General features: G+C 39.0%; 1 protein-coding gene across 1 annotated transcript in view; it reads left to right on the top strand.

Moving 5' to 3' along the window:
- Positions 1-18,614: 18,614 nt before the first annotated feature.
- The window catches only part of LOC149802943 (uncharacterized), a 28,907-nt gene continuing 27,713 nt past the window's right edge, over positions 18,615-19,808 (top strand). The window contains exon 1 of the mRNA XM_089952458.1: positions 18,615-18,734. Coding sequence (XP_089808584.1) covers positions 18,663-18,734 — 72 coding nt within the window. The 5' untranslated portion in view covers positions 18,615-18,662. The remainder of the gene's footprint in view (positions 18,735-19,808) is intronic.

Here is a 19,808-nt window from a genome sequence, read left to right as displayed (position 1 = left end):
TGCCACGGTTTATGTCACATGTCATCCAACAGATTCCGTGGAAGGAACTCAATGACCATATTCAAACCGTGGATCATTACCATCAATTATTACAAGAACTGTATCCATTCAATTTGGGACGACAAGTGGTGTGTGTCTTAGTGACTTGTTTTTTGGGATTTCGTTTACCAGCCGATTCTTTGTGGACTCTTTACGATCAGTACTTACCATACCTCCATGGCCTTAAATGGTCACGAAAAACTCCTTTTGCTCAAAGCCTTGCGTTTTCATCTGGATACTTCTCGACCTCAACAGGTAAAAAAGATTCGTCAACTTTTAGCTACCCAAGACGTGTATGACGATGTGTGTGTAGCTTGTGACTTACATCCCCATTGGACAGATGTCCGTGCCTGGAAAGAATGGGGTTTTGAGGCTTGGACCCAAGAAGTGGCCCAGTATGCACGAGAGTTGTTCAAGGAAAAAAGTTACTTTTCAACCCGTGTTAGTGACGGTGCCAGAAGAACCCGTCACCCAGGACAGGACTGTCATGGACAGGCCTGAAAGACCCTTTCGGGAGGACACTTGTGTGACCTTACCCCCTACTATAGAACTGGTTAGAACATTACCCAAAACATGTGATTGTTGTACAGACACTTGTGTTTATTCCACGTTCATAGTTATCATGTGCCTTTTACTGTTGTACTTAAGCCTTTGGCTTTTATGTATTTTTGTCTTTCGTATTCATGTTTGAAAAAAACATTCAATAAACGTGTTCTGAAAAAGTATATAAACTCTTGTCTTGTTTGTTTTAGTGTCACAAGTGACATTTCTCACACCATGGCTACCTCTACTGTCTCTGCTCCCTCTTCCTCTACTGTCAAAGTCATCGACGAACACTTAGATCGTGCCAGTTGGGAGGCTTTGTATCTTCGCCATCCCTTTAACATGCTCATTGCTGGACCTAGCGGTTCTGGCAAAACCGAATTCGTCAAACGTTTGATCGAACATAAACATCATTTGATCGATCGGCCACCTCAACGGATCGTGTGGTGTTACAAAGAGTGGCAATCGGCGTACAGCCTCTTGCGAGAAAGTCAAGGCGATTCCATCGTGTTTGTGGAAGGCATTCCTAAAGAAGACGACGGCATCGTCTCTGACTCCCGTCAAACCCATTTGGTCATTTTCGACGACATGTTAGGAGAAGACGAAGAAGAAATTAAATTGTGGTTTACGCGCAAAGGGCATCACCGTAATGCCAGTGTCGTTTACATCACCCAAAATTTGTTTCAACAAAGTAAAGCCCATCGCACCATCACTCTCAATGCGCATTACGTGGTCTTGTTTAAAAGCCCTCGAGATAAATCGCAAGTGCAAGTCTTAGCCAAACAGTTAGGAACGCCTTGGCTGACTCAGGCGTACGACGATGCCACTCAAATGCCACACGCCTATTTACTCGTCGATTTGAAACCTACGACTCCCGAGGATTTGCGATTTCGTACCCACTTGTTTCACCACTGGTGCCAAGACGGAGGGCCTGTCCTGTACACGTCTCCGTCCTCGACTTCATTTCACTCCCCATGAAAAAATCTATAAAAACCTCAGATCCTTTTTCGTCTGTCTCACACAGTGTGAACATGACGTCCCTTCAGTCGCATCTTCCTGTCAAATTGATTCGTGCCTTGTATGGCATCAGTCGAGAAAAAGATCCACAAACACGAGCTCGTGTCTTAGAAGCTAGTCTCAAAGAAGTCTTACGATGGTTCACGGTGACGGCACGTCAATTACTCCAAGGAATCATTCAGATTCCTCATCAAACCAAACGCTTTTTCGATCGAAACAAAGTCGCTTTGGTCCAACTGGCCGATCCCCGCATCGACACTCAAACCAAAAAACAAATCATTTTGAAACCTGGAGGAAGCGGTACTCTAGGAGGGGTCATCATTCGCTCACTCTTAAGATGGGATCCTAATGCCCCCAAAGTTATCCCCAAGACAAAAGTCCAACGAAGCCCCAAGAAGAAAAAAAAAAAGACCAGGTCCCCAAGAAGAATAACTTCTCCAGTGGCAGGACCCTCCTCTTACCAGACACCACCCCGGAAAAAGAAAAGAAGCCCCCAGAAAAAGAAAAGTCCACAGAAGAAAACTAGTCGCAAGAGAGGCACTTCGGCCAGGACGCAACCTTACACTCGCAAACCACGACCTGCCACAGCGGTGACTGCGTCTCCGGCAGCCTCACGTTTGTCCACTTCTCCGTTGATGTCACCAGGAACTGAAGAGTACTTGGAGACGTTGATCACACCAAGAACTTCTCCGTTGATGACCCCCAAAAGAACTTCACCAGTGGCAGGACCCTCCAATTTAGCGGCAGTGGCTGCTGCTCACAAAGTACCTTCTCCCAAAATCAAAGTCCATGAAAGATCGGGTATGTTACAAAGTTTACTGGATTTGTCCAAGCAAGAACTGGCTCGATTTAGTCCGTTGCGTACCCCTGCACGACGTGTCATGCCTGTCCTCAAACTGATACGACGTAAAGACAATCAGTGGCGACGCGTTCCAGTATTACAAGACCTGTGACCAAGTCGGGGTATCAGTGAACTTGTAAAAGATGTCACCTCCAAGAAGCCACAGAAGAAAGAGACAAAGGCAGACGCGTCATCCGACAAAGCACTTAGCCAAGCATCGACGTTACCCAAAGAAAAGACACAGTCGTTCCAAGAAAAAGAGGCGCCAACAAAGGGGAGGATTCCTTGGCGATTTTGGGAAAAACATTGTCACCTTTATGACAAAGCGATAGTCCCAAAAAAAAAGATAAAAGGGTGTGTGTTAAGTCATCGACGTTAGTGTCTGTTTGGTGAATGTCCCGGAACCCACAAGCAAAGATGTCACCCTCCAGAAAACCCCAAGGAAAGAAAAGGAAAGGACTACCACCACGTTTAGCCAAACATGGGGACATGTTATCTGTCCTGTCCAAAGCTTCTCCACCCCTACGAAAAAAACTCATTCAAACGGCTTCCAAAGAGGTCATCGATACCGTGTGCGAATGTTGTTTGAACGTTTTGAAAGGCACGATCCCTTTGTCCAAACACCAGAAACAATGCTTAGGCAAACATCGTCACGTTCTTCGCCAAATGGTTCAAAAGAAAATTCCCATTCGTCAAAAGAAGAAGATGTTGGTCCAACGTGGAGGCATTTTACCTCTCTTGTTAGGCCCCATACTGAAAGGAGTCTTGGGAACCATGTTGGGAGGACTGGTGGGAGCAAGATAAAAAGGCCCTCGGAAGTCCCAAGATCTCAGAATTCACCCCTGACAACCCCATGGAAGGACGAAAACTAGCTTTAGTGCCTTACAAACGATGGATGGAATACCATCGGTGGCAAGAACAACGCACCCCGCATTTACCTCCCAATCCCAATTTGAGCGAAATGTCCCAGTTACAACACGAATTGCAATCCTTGATGGATCGCCAAGATTTGTCCGAAACAGAAAAATCGCAAAAGTACGGTCAACTCTTGCAACGACTGCAACTCTTTCACCAAAAAGCTTTAGACGAAACAGCTTTACCCACTCTGAAAGATTTTAAGACCTTGATGAAAAGTCCAGCACCATCATCATTACCACTATCACCACCACCACTACCCCACAAAGACCTGAGGAAGAAGAGATGCGCGAAGTGTTTCAAACACCGTCAGCAGCTCCCATTTCGAGTAAGATTGCAGCATCCTTGTTGACCCCGTCCCCCACACCCCAACGAGAAGAAATGAAAGCTTGGGTTAAAAAGATGATGTCCACGCCTCCTTCGACAGAAGTGAAAAAGAAAGAAGGGAAACCAGAAGCGAAAAAAGAAAAGAAAACCAAAGCCATTCCATTACCACCTCCACCTCCACCACCACTACCTTCGACTTCTACTCCCGTAGCCCATCGGACACGTAAATCCGTTTCCAAACCACCCTTTCGACCCACCCAAAGTAGCATCACCGAAGAGTGGGTGACTTATTAACACACAAAAAATGGAAAAAGTCTTAGCCAGCATTTACTACGATCCCTCCCATCCTGCAGGTTACGCAGGAGTTCAAAAATTGTATCGTGCTGCCAAAACGCGACTGAAAAGTCTCCGTTTACCTCAAGTGCAACGATGGTTACAAGAACAAGCTACCTACACTTTACACAAACCCATTCGACGCAAGTTTGCCAGAAGTCGCACCCGAGTGGAAGGCATCAATCATCAATGGCAAGCCGATTTAGCCGATGTCTCTCATTTGGCCAGCTACAATCGTGGTTACAAATATTTGTTTTGTGTCATCGACGTCTTTTCGAAATTTGCCTGGGTCGTGCCCTTGACTTCCAAATCCAGCAGCGAGTTAGTGCGAGCCCTGCAACGGGTGTTGAAACAAAGCGGTCGTCACCCTCTTCGATGGCAAACGGACAAAGGCACCGAATTTCTGAACCAAGCTTTCCAAAAAGAATTAAAGAAACGTGACATTCATTTTTTTACCACCGAGAATCCCGAAACCAAAGCCAGCATCCTGGAACGTTTTCAACGCACTTTGAAAGAACGCATGTGGAAATATTTTACGCATCACCACACTCTGAAGTATATCGACATCTTACCAAACCTGGTGCAAGCGTACAACCAATCTTACCATCGAAGCATCGGACGTGCCCCGCAAAACGTGACTCCCGACAACGAAGTGCTTGTGTTTGAGCGCCTGTTTGGTACGTCCCCGACGAGGGCTGTCCCCAAGAAAAGTGGAGAGTTGGCCGTAGGAGACTGGGTGCGCATTGGCAAAACCAAACGCACTTTCGACAAAGGTTACTTACCTAACTGGACGACCGAATTGTTTCGCGTCACTGGACGAGTGCATGGTCGTCATCCTGCCGTCTATAAATTGGAAGACATGAACGGAGAAGTACTCAAAGGAACGTTTTATTTGCCCGAGTTACAACGTGTCACCAAAAAAGAAAACGACGTGTACGACATCGAAAGCATTCTCGAACGCAGAACCCGTAAAGTGGGCAAACGACGTGTCAAAGAAGTCAAAGTACGTTGGAAAGGATATCCACCCAGTTTCGATTCTTGGATCGACGCTTCGCAAGTCATCGACTATAAAAAGAAGTGACCATCATGCCCTTTCACACAGCAGACGCAGCTACGTCGACCACTCCTTCTTCACCCAGTTCTTCTGTGCAAGATTTACAAAAACAACCCTTGTGGGTGTGGTGTGGAGAACGTGTGCCTAAAACGCAAATCGTCTTTTTCTGCCAAATCTTCGTGGTGTATTGTGTCATCGGGGCAGCCATTGCCAATTTGAGTTTGCAACAAGGAGACAAACAATTGTGGACCATTTTATTGAGCAGTTGCATCGGTTACCTGCTTCCTAATCCCTCCCTGAAATTCTCCTCGAACGGGAACCTTGTGTCCAGTGCCAGTGTCAGTCACCACTCCAACCACAACCAGAACCCCATTTTGGGCGGAGACACGCCTCTGACATCCACTAACCCCTCGGACAGCCACAGAACTCTGGAATTATGAGTCACCAAAACCAATTTTACTTAACCTTACCCAGTGACAGTTCCATGGAGGTGTTTCCCAATAACACGTTGTGCTGTTACACGGCCAAATTACCTCAAGCCATCCCCTTAGATCACGAAGCCCATTGGGAGTGGCTTTAGTAGAAATGATTCACCCGACCCAAGTCCTCAATGTCCTTAACAATCAAAATTATTTTAAGGTGGAAATTCATGACCAACAATTGCAACAAGAGTTGGATAGGATTGGCACATATACCAATAAAACCTATGATGACAAAACTAAAACGTGGACCTACAACTTGGTGATTCCCGCAGGCTATTATTTCAGCGGTCAACATTTGGTCAGCACCATAGCCACCAGGTTTAATGGCGTGTTCCATAGAGCTTTGGTGAATGTCCAAAAAAGTGTCACCCTGGAGTACCACAAATTAGCTCGTCGCTTTCTGATGAAATTTCCTGAGGGGTCCAAAATCATGTCTTTCTTATTTTGTCCTGAATTGTTTGACATATTGGGCGGTGACATGGAGATGAGGAAGAAAGGAGAACAAAAAAAAAACCCGAATTACCAGTCATTTCTGACAACGAGTCTTTTGCCAAGTATTTTCGTACCCCGGTAGAACTGAACCAAGGACTGAATTTGATCTTTGTGTATTCCGATGTGGTGGAGTACAACGTGGTGGGACACACCTCCGTGCCGTTACTGCGTGTCATTCCTTTCAAAGTGGATTCTGCCACGAACGCTGACGAGGAAGGTGGAAACACTTATCACGTCCACCGCGAATTTGTCCATCCTCACTATTTGCCTGTCAGCAAGTCGTATTTGGACACGGTCAACATTACTATAAAAGGAGATTTGGGACAAAATATTCCATTCACCAAAGGAAAAGTCACGGTGAAACTCCATTTTCGAAAACGGTTCTCTCACGATTCGTAAGTAAGTCATGTATCCAGTGTACCGAGGGGTTGCACGACAGCGAGGACACGGTTTAGGAGATATGTTAAAATCGGCCTTTCGTTCGGTGGCCCCGGTGTTGAAACCGATGGTGACACGCGGATTGCACGCCTTGAAAGATGCGGCACTGACGCAAGGCAAAGAATTTCTCCAAAATGTCATCATCGACAAACAAAACCCTAAAGAAGCCTTCATGAGGGCTGGCAAAAACGTCTTGCTGCAAACGGGCAAAGACATTTTGGGCCGACGAGACACACCTATAAATGCCCTGCACGCTACCGAGTCAGGCATTCAGCAAGGACAAGGCAGAAAGAGACGACGCAGAAGAAAACACCCTTTCACCAGACTTCAAGCGAGAAAGGCCAAGAAAAGAAGAACCGTTCGAGACTTAGACGTTTTCGATTATTGAGACACTGATGGATCCAAAATTACAGAACCACCCAGAACAGCAGCAGCTTACGTAATCCCCGAACTTAACATTAAAGTAGGAAGAAGACTACCTAACCTCTGCTCTATATACACAGCTGAATTCTGGGCCATACTTGAAGCACTCAAATGGATCAAAGGGAACAAAATACCCCAAGCGGTAATAATAAGTGACTCGCTAAGCGTCATAAACTCAATACTTAATAACAACACCAAATCAAGAGAAAACTATCTTAGGCAAACCAATTTATTGTTAAAAATACTGAACAATAATAACTTACAAGTAGAATTTATGTGGATACCATCCCATATTAACATACCAGGTAACGATATGGCAGATATAACAGCTAAACAAAAACTAAACGAAACCACTCACATCAACCTACATTATAGCATATGCGAACTCAATAGCATATCTAAAACCCTCATTGATAATAAATGGCAGGAATTATGGAACACAAGCACTCAAGGCAGGAAACTAAAAACCATCATTAAAGAAGTATGTAGAAAGAGGAAACCACCAAAAACAAAAGGCAGTGAACAAAAATTCATAAATAGAATACTCACGGGCAAAACCAAGCTGGCTAACAGCTTCGGACAGTACATAGGACCACAACCACATAACCCTAACTGCTACCACTGCAGGGTCCCAGAAGACATAGAGCATATTTTTAACAACTGCCATACACTTGAAAAAGAAAGGGCTAAGTTTAAAGTTAAACAGCATAAAATTGGATCCCCTACAACATACCCAGAATTCTTGATGAACACAAACCCCAATATTAATCTAACATTCAAAAATATCATAAGTTTTATACACGAATCCAATCTACTCAAAAAAATCTAAGAAAGTAAATCAAAGACCAGTTAAAAATATAACAAATCACTGTTTGGGAATTATGACGGCCGGCTTGGTCTCGTGGGTTCACAGACTGACACAGCCGTTCATAGCCCGAATAATAAAAACCAGTTAAGGACGAATATTACAAAATCACTGTTTGGGAATTATGACGGCCTGCTAGGTCTCGTAGGTTCACAAACTGACACAGCCGTTCATACCCCGAATAATAAAAACCAATTAAGGCCACAAAAAATTAAAATAGGAAAATAGGAATTAATTAAAACAGGACTCCATAATAACATACAACAACCATAAAAACAAGTTTTCATTCCAAACCAATAAGATAGGGAATCAAAATAAATAAGGAATTGATGAATAAAAAAAAAAAAAAAAAAAAAAATACTCCTAACCGTCTCCTTGTCTCTTAAACAACATCTGGCTAAACTTTTAAATCAAGCTTCCACAGCTATTTCTACTAACATACTCAGCCAAATCCAGGCAATGTTGGCAGACGACACTGAAGAATTTGAAACTTCCACGCTGGCAGCGGCCCTGGAAGTATCATCATCCAGCGGCAATGAAGCTGATGAACCTGCACCACCTAAACAGAGTGGAAAAAAGGAAGGCTCTGTCTACCGGAATATGGGACTGGGAAAGGCAATTGATGATATCATAAAAGCGGGCCACTTCGTCAATGCCACAAGACCGGGTGTCCTAATGTGACCTCATCGCTGCCGACCAATCGTGGCGGGAGTCACATACTGCTTGGTTTGACACCTGGGGCATTTCAATCCAACTAAGAAACACGAGTGTGTGGTGTGACTATTCCCACTCATGTCTATTAGCCTTTCAGTCAGGTTGTTAAGGACTAGTTAGTCCTACACCTGAGTGGCTAAATTAAAAAGTACTCTTTGAGTACATAAAAGCCTGGGGGATGAGGCTCCTTTTCCTTCCCCCAGGAGTAATTAAAAATCACGCAGTGCGTGAATAAAAAAGTGGTACATGTTCAAAAGAACGAAAACCACTATAATCCAACTAACTAACTAACTTAAGAAAAGCAAAGGACAAGATTAGTGGTGTCATGAAAGAGATAAAGGAGGAGAAGGAGGATGAAGAGGAAAGAATAAGAATACGCAAATGGAACGAAAAAATTGAAAAAGAAGAAGAAAATGAAAAGAGGAAGAAAGAAGAGGAGGAAGAGAAGAAGAAAGAAGAGGAGGAGAAGAAAAAAAAAAGAAAGGGAAGAAGAGTGTAGGAGATAAAATAAGAACTTGGTGGAGAAAAAGAAGAAATTAGAAGAAGAAAACCCAAAGGCCCTTTTCAGGGCCAGCCATATTTCTCGAAAAGAGATAGCCTTTCCATTGCCTACCCCTTTTTTATTTTGTTTTTTATTTTTTTTAAAAATAGAGACCCTCCCTGTTTCAATTTTACATAGACCCTATACAGTCCCAGGGGTTTTTGGCCATGTTAAATATACATAGACCCTATACAGTCCCAGGGGTTTTTGGCCATGTTAATTCCCATAGACCCTATATTGTCCCACGATTTTTGTCCATGTTAAATTTACATAGACCCTATATTGTCCCAGGGGTATTTTTAAGGATAAGTCCCATAGACCCTATACTATCCCTATTCACTACTACCAAGCCTGCCGCTTCCAAGCACATTCCAGTTTTTTGACAGTGTAAATATGATTCGAGACTAGCTGTGGGTATTGCGCCAAAAGACTTTCCATCATGTCCATCAGATTTACTAGACACTTTCATTGTTTTACCTGCAGCGTCAGCAAGACTACAGCATGTTACCTGGCGTAAGCGACTGCACGACAAATATTTTAGGCTTCTTTGTGCAGAGACAGCTACATATAACACGTGCTATACAATCTGACAATCTGACAAGGGCCTACAAAGGAAAGGAGAGAGGGAGAGAGAGAGAAAGAGAGAACTTTGTTATTTCAACAAGAAATCAGTAATATTTCATTTTTCATAAAATCGAGCGCTTTTGCATCATCATAATGTTTGTTTTTCAAGTAGGTATATAATAATTTCTAAAAAAATTTGTTAATATTTTAAAATTAAATTTGTGTTCAGTTTTGTACATTTGTGACAAAAATATTTTGAAAGTACAATGTACCTGTCTGTCTGTACAGTATCTCATTCAAACTGAATTTGTGATTTAATCTTCACTTAGGATATTTCTAAATTTATGATGTACTTTAATCACTTGATGAAGAAATTTCCATGCTCATACATACATATATGTGTGTGTGTTGTCTGTTATGTATATGTAATTAGTATTGTTTGTTGCTTTGTTTTTTTTTTTAATTTTAATTATGCTATGGATTAAGTAAAATTGGCTTTTGTGGCTGACCTTGTCCAAAATCATTGTCCACCTGACCAGAATTATTGATTGTTTTTATTTTGTATTCTGTAAGCAACTAGTACATAACTACTATTTTGTCTATGAGTATGAGTTTATATTAGGATTATTATCAGTAGAAGTAAACATATTTAGCTTTGCCCGAGTCAAGGACACTATGTTTACCACATTCTATATTGTAATTTTAGTGAACAGATATTAGCTTGTAAACATTTTGACTATTCTAGAAAGACAATATCCATTAGGTAATTTTTCTTTTTAGAAAATGCTAAATGTTTCCTATGACAGGTGGAGGAGTATAAATTCTTGTTTACTGGAAAAAGTATTTATTCTTGTGATAACCATGATTTATATTGTTGTATTCAGATTTTTATTTGGGTGAAGGTATTTATTATCATCTGGAAATACAACGCCTCTAAACTATTCTTGCAAAGCGACATTCATTGGGAATTATAGTGAATTCAACCAAGGAAACTTTACATTATATTACTATGATTCAACAAAAGATTGTTGGCACATCAACACAATTCAGGCCATTAGTATATTAGAGCCACTACAGGCACATCAATACCGTCAACGTTGGAAATTCTTTGGAACATAGAGTGTGCATCCACGGGATTCGGAAAGGCAATTTGTCACAGAATAAGGCAAGAAATAACTTCATTTATCCTTCGACCGATTTGATCATTCAGGGGCCCCGAGTGGCCGAGTGGTCTAAAGCGCTCTCCGTTACGGATCATTGCCATCTCACCTCTGTCTGTGTGTGTTCGAGTCTCGGATTCAGCCAATGTGGGTATGTGAAAAAGCTTGCCAGTAGCTTCTCGTGGGTTGGTGGTTCTTTCTGGGGTTTTCCCGGGTTTTTCGTCCACCATATCTCGTCGTAGATCGCATGCGGCGAGAGACACATAAAGCACTGTATGCACTGGTATTTTACTCTTACTAATACTCATTCTTCTGTAGATTTGATGCAAGTTTCTTCTCTAACTGACATACTGGTCTTTTGGATCTTGTCAAGGAGTGTACGTTCTCCATTTTTGTTCTTCATATTCAATTTTTAATGTCGTAGCGTGAAATGTTGCCTTTACCACTACGTGGATTTGAAACGTTATGAACTTTTAAATTGTTACAAGTTGCTATTAAGAGTTTAATTTAGTAGCATGTATCTATATATTTTCATTCCGTACCTGTTATTATGAACCGTTTCGTTTTATTTAGCTGTCTGTGCGTATATGTATGTGGGTATATCAGACTGTTGGTCTGTATATCTGTATGGGGATGGAAGCAGGTGTGACCATCGAGGCCATACAAGGACGGAACCGCTGATTTGTAAACTTGTGTGCATGGTGGATCCATGAAGGGTGTATGTGGCCAGTACAAGTGTAGGACAACCAAAGAATTCAGGAAAATTGTGTGGCTTGACAATGGACACATAAACCAGATTGAAATGTTTAAATTTGCAAGTTTTTACAAGTATTTATGAGTCATACGTGGTTGTGTATCATACGGGCTGTACAAATGACCCGAGTCACGAGTCATGTTTGTTTCAGTTGATTATGTTGTTTCAATTTAGTACAGTTGAGTTACTTTCATTACATGAGATTACATGAGATTATATGAATCTTACTTTCATTACATGGAATTATATGAATCTCACCTTCATTACATGAGAATATATGAATCGCATTTTTGTTTTACTATTTGTGAATGTTTGTGCAAAGTAATTGAATGAGTCGTATGTTTAGAGCATGAAAGAATCCCTGTATTTGTAGAGTATATACAACTGTTTATTAACTCATTTCATAAACTTCCATCTTTCATCACATTGTATTGTCTTGTCATTTGATCCAAGCATCCATTCAGGTCTATCCTGTTACAGAATTCTTCTGATGAATATTAAAACTAAAAGCACTAAATATTATTTAGAACATTATTCATTAGGACTTTTGTGTTAGCAACTCTATGATTATTTGGGATTTAATTCACAATACCGTGAGTTACTTTTCTTTAGTTTCACATTGTATTCTAGGTATTTGTTGAATTTTACTTGTCAATCCTTTCTATTACTTATTTTTAAGACCATAGATTTGTAATAGAAAATTGGAGGCTCGAATACGGGATACAGATTTCTCTAAAATATTTCAGAGAACTTTTTTTAAAAACTTTACTTTGTTTTTGGAATTTTCTAAGTACCGGATATTTTAACTTCACATATTTGATTAATCCATAGTGAAACCAGCAAGCTTTTACAATGTCATCTAAAGTGGAAAACTTTACTTTAAACCCTTCCCATGAATGACTAGAATCTTTGAAAAATAAATTCTTCAGCTTGCCGGACAATATAATATTTGAGGCGGAGGCTTTAATGGTTAAAAATTCTGTTTTGTGTTTTTCTTTGGAACAACTTGAAGCTGAGAGGAGACAGCTTCTGCTTGAGGCAGAGGAAAAATTTATGAAAATAGATAGAGAAGTTGAAGATTTCACGAATTTGGGGTGATTGTGACATTGAGATCTACCATGATAAGCAAATGGTCAAAACTTTAGAAAACACTGCTCGCACATATAACGATTATTTCTTAACCCACAAAGTTTCTTACAGTAGTAAGTCTTCCACTCGACAGTCTTTTGGTAAAGTGCTATTTCATTTTAATACGAGCACTTCCAAATCCCAATCTCAGAAACGTTTAGGAATCAAGTTACTGATGAGACTGGTCAAATCTTTAAATCCTCCTACTTGCACCTATTGCATCAAGAAAGGGCACGTTATTTCCGATTGCTACAAATGAAAAAAAAAAAAATAAGCAACAAAATCAAGAGAGACTTATTCAAAATGTTCTTATTTGTAAGAGGTCAAGGTCACAGTCATTTATTGAAAGTAATACATTTCTTGGGTCAAACAAATGAACCCAACGGAAATTTATGAACCATATATGTCGAACAGTTCTATATCCCTCATGGGTGATTCTGCCATGCCTATCCCTATTAAATTTTTTGGGACACAAGAGCTTCTCAGTTTTTATTATCAGGTACTTTGCCTTTTCTGAGAAGTCTTCTTCTAATGAGTGTTCTTATTCAGGGTGTAGGGTACAGTTTTTAATGTTCCTCTCCATTGTTTAAGTTTGTCATCGGATTTAGTCTCAAGACCTATGACAATAGGAAGAATGACGTCTTTGCCCATTGAGGATATTCATTTATTACCAGGCAATGACCCCCTAAATTGAGATAAGGTTGTGGTTAATCCACTTGTAACTGACAAGTCTTGTTTGGGTCATAAAGGGGATCCAATTGAAAATAAAATCCTCGGTTTATACCTAGTTTGTGCAGTTAGTAGAACTATGACAAAGAGAGCACTTGAATATGATATTGATCGGGAAATTACTGCTTTAGCTGACACATATACTGGTCAGGCTTTTGATGAGGTCACTTTTGCTCCTGGTATAGATCATTCAAAAGGTATTGATTACAGTGACCCTCTTTTTAACTACTTGTTCTCTTTATTATATTCAGGGTGACAAACGACAATCACTTGTTGTCGAACAAGAAATAATTCCGAGATCTCCTGTTTGTTTCAGAGACCTAAGTGCGAAGCTGAAGCCACAGATGTACCTGTTTGTCATTTTGTTAAAAATAGGTTTCTTATGAGAAAATAGAGACCATCTGCGGTACCTGCTGGTGACGAGTGTTTGGCGAGCTTTCAAATTGTTGTTCCCAACTGGTATAGACTGGAAATTCCTAGTCTAGAACATAAACTCCTTGGGCTTGTCATTTAGGGATCAGTAAAACTTATCACAAAATCTTGAATCACTTTTATTGGCCAAAAATTAAAATTGGTGTTTGAAAATACTGTAGATCTTGCCATACTTGTCGAACCATAATGGTAGACTGTATCAGTCCATTGTGACCAATTCATGCAACCAGCATTTGTTGACCATGGAGTGTGCGTCCAGATGGAATTCACAAAGGCAATTCCCCTGAGGAATATTAAAAATAAAACCATCGTAAAAGCTCTATTAAAAGTTTCTTTACACAATACTGTCTACCCAAATCTGTCTAATCGGACTAGGGATCAAATTTTATGTCTGAAATTTTCCAGCAAGTTGTGCTTGAATTAGACATCCAGCAAGTCAAGTCTTCTGCCTATCACCCTGAAAGCCACGGGATTTTAGAAAAATTTCATCAAACTTTCAAAAATATTATTCGTTCATATTTGTTGATGCCTGAAAAGATCATGACAAAGATGTACATTTACTGTTTTTTTCCTAAGTAAATCAGTTCAAGAATCTTTAGGATTTAGTACCTCTAAACTAGTTTTTTGACGTACTGTGTGAGGACCATTGAAGTTGCTAAAAGAGGAGCTTCTTCCTAATGAAGATACCGAAATTAATATTCTTGATTATGTTTCCAATTTTAAGTATACGTTGTCAAAGGCTTGTAATGTTGCAAGAAATAATCTGCACTCTACTCAGTAAAATATAATTAAGGTATGACAAAATACAAAGGAAATGAGTTGTCAGCCAGGTGATAGTTCTGGGTCTCTTGCCTTTACTTCAAAATCCTCTTCAGACTAAGTACTGTTGTCCTTACACAGTTGAAAAGAATGTGAGAGTAACTGGAGTTCACCATCTATTCTTATACCGAAACTAGATATTACTTTCCATACGTGTTCCGACTACAGAAAAGTGAATTGTGTGACCAAAATAGAATCATTCCCATATTCAAGAATCGACGAGTGCATTGACAAAATCGGAAATGCAAAATGTCACCAAATTTAACTTTTTAATGGATTCTTGCAATTTCCACTGACGGAAAGGGTAAATGAAATGTCGGCATTCTTGACTCCAGATGAATTTTATCAAGATAAAGTGATGCCGTTTGGGATGAAAGGTTCGCCTTGTATTTCTCTACGTTTATTGAACATGATTACTCGTGGTCTAGATAACTGTAACACTTACATCGATGATGTCATCATCTTCAACCACACCTGGAAAGATCACTTTGAGACGAATCGAAAATATTTGGATAGTCTCAGTGATACAAATTTCACAATTAATTTATCAAGGTGTGAGTTTTATATATATATATATATATATATATATATATATATATATATATATATATATATATATATATATATATATATAGTTAGTTAGTTAGTTAGTTAGTTAGTTAGTTAGTTAGTTACGATTCTATGGTCTTAAACTAAGTATCAGAATAGAGTGAGAACCAAAACCAGTTTAGTTAAATTCAACAAGTCATTTATTTCTCAAGGATACAGAGTGAAAGTTTAAAATAAACTTACATTACTGTGAATGAAATCCCAAATAATCCTAAAAGTTCTGTAACAAGTTCAAAAGTATAGAGTATTCCGAATGAATTCCAGTGGATTTCCGAATTAATTCTAATCTTCAATGTACTGATGTACCAATAGCTCGAATAGTGTTGATGTGCTAGCAGTCTTGATGTATCGCAATGATATAATCCAATATGTCTTTAAATGAATTCACAATAATTCCCAAATCGTGATTTAGTCCGAAAAGTATTAACGAGCACTGTTATTCCAATGAATAACTGAAATAAATAAATCCTCTCAAACAAAACTGAACACAACTAAAAATCTTTTTCCATTTAAGATATTAAGATAAGAATGATTCATTCTAATATAAATGTCCTTAATATACAAATAAGAGACAATAAGAGGACCAGGATGGGGTCAAAAGGTCATTTATAGAACATTCTAAGTTGTCAACAACATTAGGCCTATTATTAAAAGTTTAGAAATGAACATAGCAAATATATGGTACACCATGAATTCCCCAGAGCAAAACCGGTGTCCTGAACTCAATTCCAAGTAGACAGGTTTACCTACAAATAATAATAATCTTAAAATATAACCTACGATCATAGTCAAAACTTACCTATGTAATATGTTGTTTAAAAAAAAAGACATTAGTCAAGTAGTCGCCAATTTCTACCATGAATTATGGACAAGATCAATCACACAATACAAATTATCTTTACAGGTTTATAATTAATAGTTTCGTTACAAGGTACAAACGTTGACGTCATTTGAAGGTTTTGAAGTGCCACCTAATTGAGAAAAGAAGCACACAGAACCCAAAACTGTGAAAAGAAAACGTTCTGCAGATGCCACATCTGAGTAGTACTGTTGATAGCATACTTGCAATATAGATAATAATGCGCAGAGTCGCGTTCAGTTGCGTACTAAGGGTAAATGGAGACGGGGTCAGTGGCGTAAATGGCACGACCTCCCACTAACCAGGGGGTATGGGGGAGCGCTGTGAGCTCCCCAGAAAGTTCTGGAGTGGAGTCCTTGCCGCTGACTATTTTCCTGCAATTTAGTGCCATTTGATGTCTTTTCTATGCATCCAAATAGTATAATTCACAGTTGTTGTGGCGCCCCAAGACCTTAGACCATGAAGGTGGTCTCAGCTTTTTTCTTCTTCTGACATTACTAGTACCAGTATTGTCCGGAAAAAAAGTGGAGACCTACTTGTTGGTCTACGAAAGACCTCTGGCGCCCGAATCGCCCCGCCCTCCCCCCTCCTACTGGTAGCGTTTAATTTTCTCAAAGGTCCAGCTGCTCTGCTTAAATTAAGTTGTATAGAAAACTTAGAAGTAATAATATTTATATAATACAGAGTCTAACTCTGCAACAATTTTCCTTGGACATAAATAACTAGTAAAATCATGGTTACGATCATAGACCAAATGCATGACAGTATTATTATCATTTGCGTCGTTTTCACATATGTTGAACTATTTATACCAGCAGCAGCAATAAGAGACGGCTTGCAGAAGATGTTGCTTTATCAGCGATTTAATTTTAAATATGGACACTTTAAATTATATATAATTTATGTACATAAAACAATCTAATTAAAATCAGATCTTCACTGTCGTATGTTCAACAGTGGAGATCTGATTTTAATCAGATTGATACACAAAATGAATTACAAAGCTAATCAAGCAGAAATACAAAGTTAAACACGGGTGCTACTGAAAGAAAAAAGAAATACACGTCTTCAGTTGTAATATTCCTCAAAAATTTGTTGCGGTCTCTCGCATGACCATATAATTTCTTTAATTATATTTATCTCGTATTTAAAGTTGCTGTACATATTCTTATAGCTACGATAAAAGATTTCGCATAAAATGTTAGTGATATGATAGCAAAAGTAGCTCTCTCAAAACATCGTTAAACATACAAATTATATGAATCGTAACCATACCAAATATGGCGTAATTAATGATCTCTTTTCAATGTCGATGTATCGTAACCATGCAAAATATGGCGCAATTACTGATCTCTTTTCAATGTCGATGTATCGTAACCATACTAAATGTGGCGTAATTAATGATCTCTTTTCAAAGTCGATGTATCGTAACCATACTAAATATGGCGTAATTACTGACCTCTTTTCAACGTCAATGTATCGTAACCATACTAAACATGGCGTAATTACTGCTCTCTTCTCATTGTCGATGTATCGTAACCATACTAAATATGACGTTATTACTGATCTCTTTTCAATGTCGATGTATCATAACCATACTAAATATGGCGTAATTCCTGATCTCTTTTTAAAGTCGCCAGTTCGTAACCATACTAAATATGGCGTATTTACGTATCTTTTTTCAATATCGATGTATCGTAAAATTTCCTTCTCAAGAGTTGCCCATTTTTAAATTGCAAATTTTAAAAATACGTCAGATCTTTTATTTTCCTATTCCTCTGTACCAACGTAAAGGTTGTAAATATTTTTATTTCGACTTGTATTATGAATCATATGTATGTTAATTAATTTTTATTTGTTTAAATGCCATGGATGTCCCGAGTGCATGCACATTTTCATTTTAATATAATAAAAAAAAGTCTTATTCGTAATGAACGTGCTTCCGCCACAAGTCGTTTAAAATCGAAAATAAATTAAATGTGTGTGTGGATGTCTTGTGTATTATAAACAACTATCTTTATTATTCAATGTACAAACTGTGGAAATTGTACAAGGGTGGCTATACATAGCTGTTTAAATGATTTCCTTACTTGCTAATACAATAACATATTTGGTTCTCTAATTGCACAGATGTTATTTATTTCAAGATGTTATCTAAACAAATTGCTTTTGATCTCAATGTCAAATAGAGTTATATTTTATTTACGAGACAGTTTTTAGATTCACATTAAAGCACAAATTACCACAATTACAGTAGCACGATTGTATCATTTAACTATAATTACAGTGCAATTTCTTTACTTTAGCTTGATAGTTAATTCCGTTTCCGAGTGACCCCAATAGTGTCATACCTTTGATTTTATACAATATTATCACATTAACGCTAGCAGTTGTTAATTTTACACCTGCTACTATCGGAAGTTTTTGTTTGTGTTTGAAACATTCATAAACTTGAACGTCCTCTTTTGGTCGCCGAAGGCCTTATTTATAGGTGATCTCCCTTAGTCCTCAAAGTTGTACATAGAGAGTAGTTTCCCTTTTGGTCTTCCGCCTGTGACTATTAGTTAAAATATTAGTGTTAGACATGGCACAGATGGACACTGTTGACATTTTGCTCAAGACGTTAAAGTGTCATACTGGTATACAAGAACTTTCAGTATGTAACAATATCTGCAACGTTTACCATTAATTAAGATAATAGATTAACCACTCGAGACCATATGGGTGGTAACTGCAAGTTACATATACAAAACTGTCACACCATAAAGTGCTGTTAAGTGTTATCGTTTACAAGTTACATGTACGAAACTGTCACACGTAGACCATAATGTGCTGTTATATATTGTGTTGGAAGGGGTGGAAACAGTCGAGTATAAACATTATGCCTGTAATTAAAGTCAATCCCACCGTTACACGATAATTTGGTTTGGTTTGGTGCTTTACAGCATAGCAACACAAGTAAGTTATTTAGTACGGGGGCAGTCGGAGTCGAGTGTCTTGCCCAAGGACACATCACAGTAGCTGACCCAAGCTGAACCCGCACCCTTTCGGTCATAAGGCCATAGAACACAAATAATTTTACTGTATGTTCTCTACTTTTCTTTTCTCAGTACTGACCTTTCCACTGTGTGACAATCAAAACAAATCATATGTTAATCTAAAATACCTTCAAAGATGACTTCACGGTGAAGTTCTTGTCAGAGGTTGACCTGCTCTTTTTAGAGATGCTGGACTGTCAACAGAGCAGCATGTAAACAGAACACAGATTTCACCTCCGGATCATCACCAAGGCCTTATTACTCACTGTGCACTGTCGCTTAAATAGACACGGACAACCACACCCTGAGCTCATGTTCTCAAGAATAAACTATTACCTTTAAATCCCTACCAAACATGCATAAATAAAACTCTTCGATCACCACCAAAATGAGAGAGGAAAAAATGTTCTAAAAATAGACTAGAACTACATTCGTGGGTACTGAACTGGAAGTACTCATTGTGACCCGATTCCATAAGTCCGGCACGCTAAGGATTTAGCCACACTGTGAAAACGATGGCAATCACTTATGTTCAACTGATGAAGCCTGAAAGAATGTAATAATTATCCATTATTTGCGACCCTCAGAATTGAGTATAATCACATTTGGGAGTGGAATGTGTGAGGTTCAAATTTGGGAGTGGAATGTGTGAAGTTAAAATACATTAAATTAAACAGAACAACAAAAGAATT

Source organism: Sinohyriopsis cumingii, chromosome 3 (genome assembly GCF_028554795.1).
Source record: "Sinohyriopsis cumingii isolate HCF-2022 chromosome 3, ASM2855479v2, whole genome shotgun sequence".
Taxonomy (NCBI): Eukaryota; Metazoa; Mollusca; class Bivalvia; order Unionida; family Unionidae; genus Sinohyriopsis; species Sinohyriopsis cumingii.
This window is presented reverse-complemented; position numbering and strand designations above follow the sequence as displayed.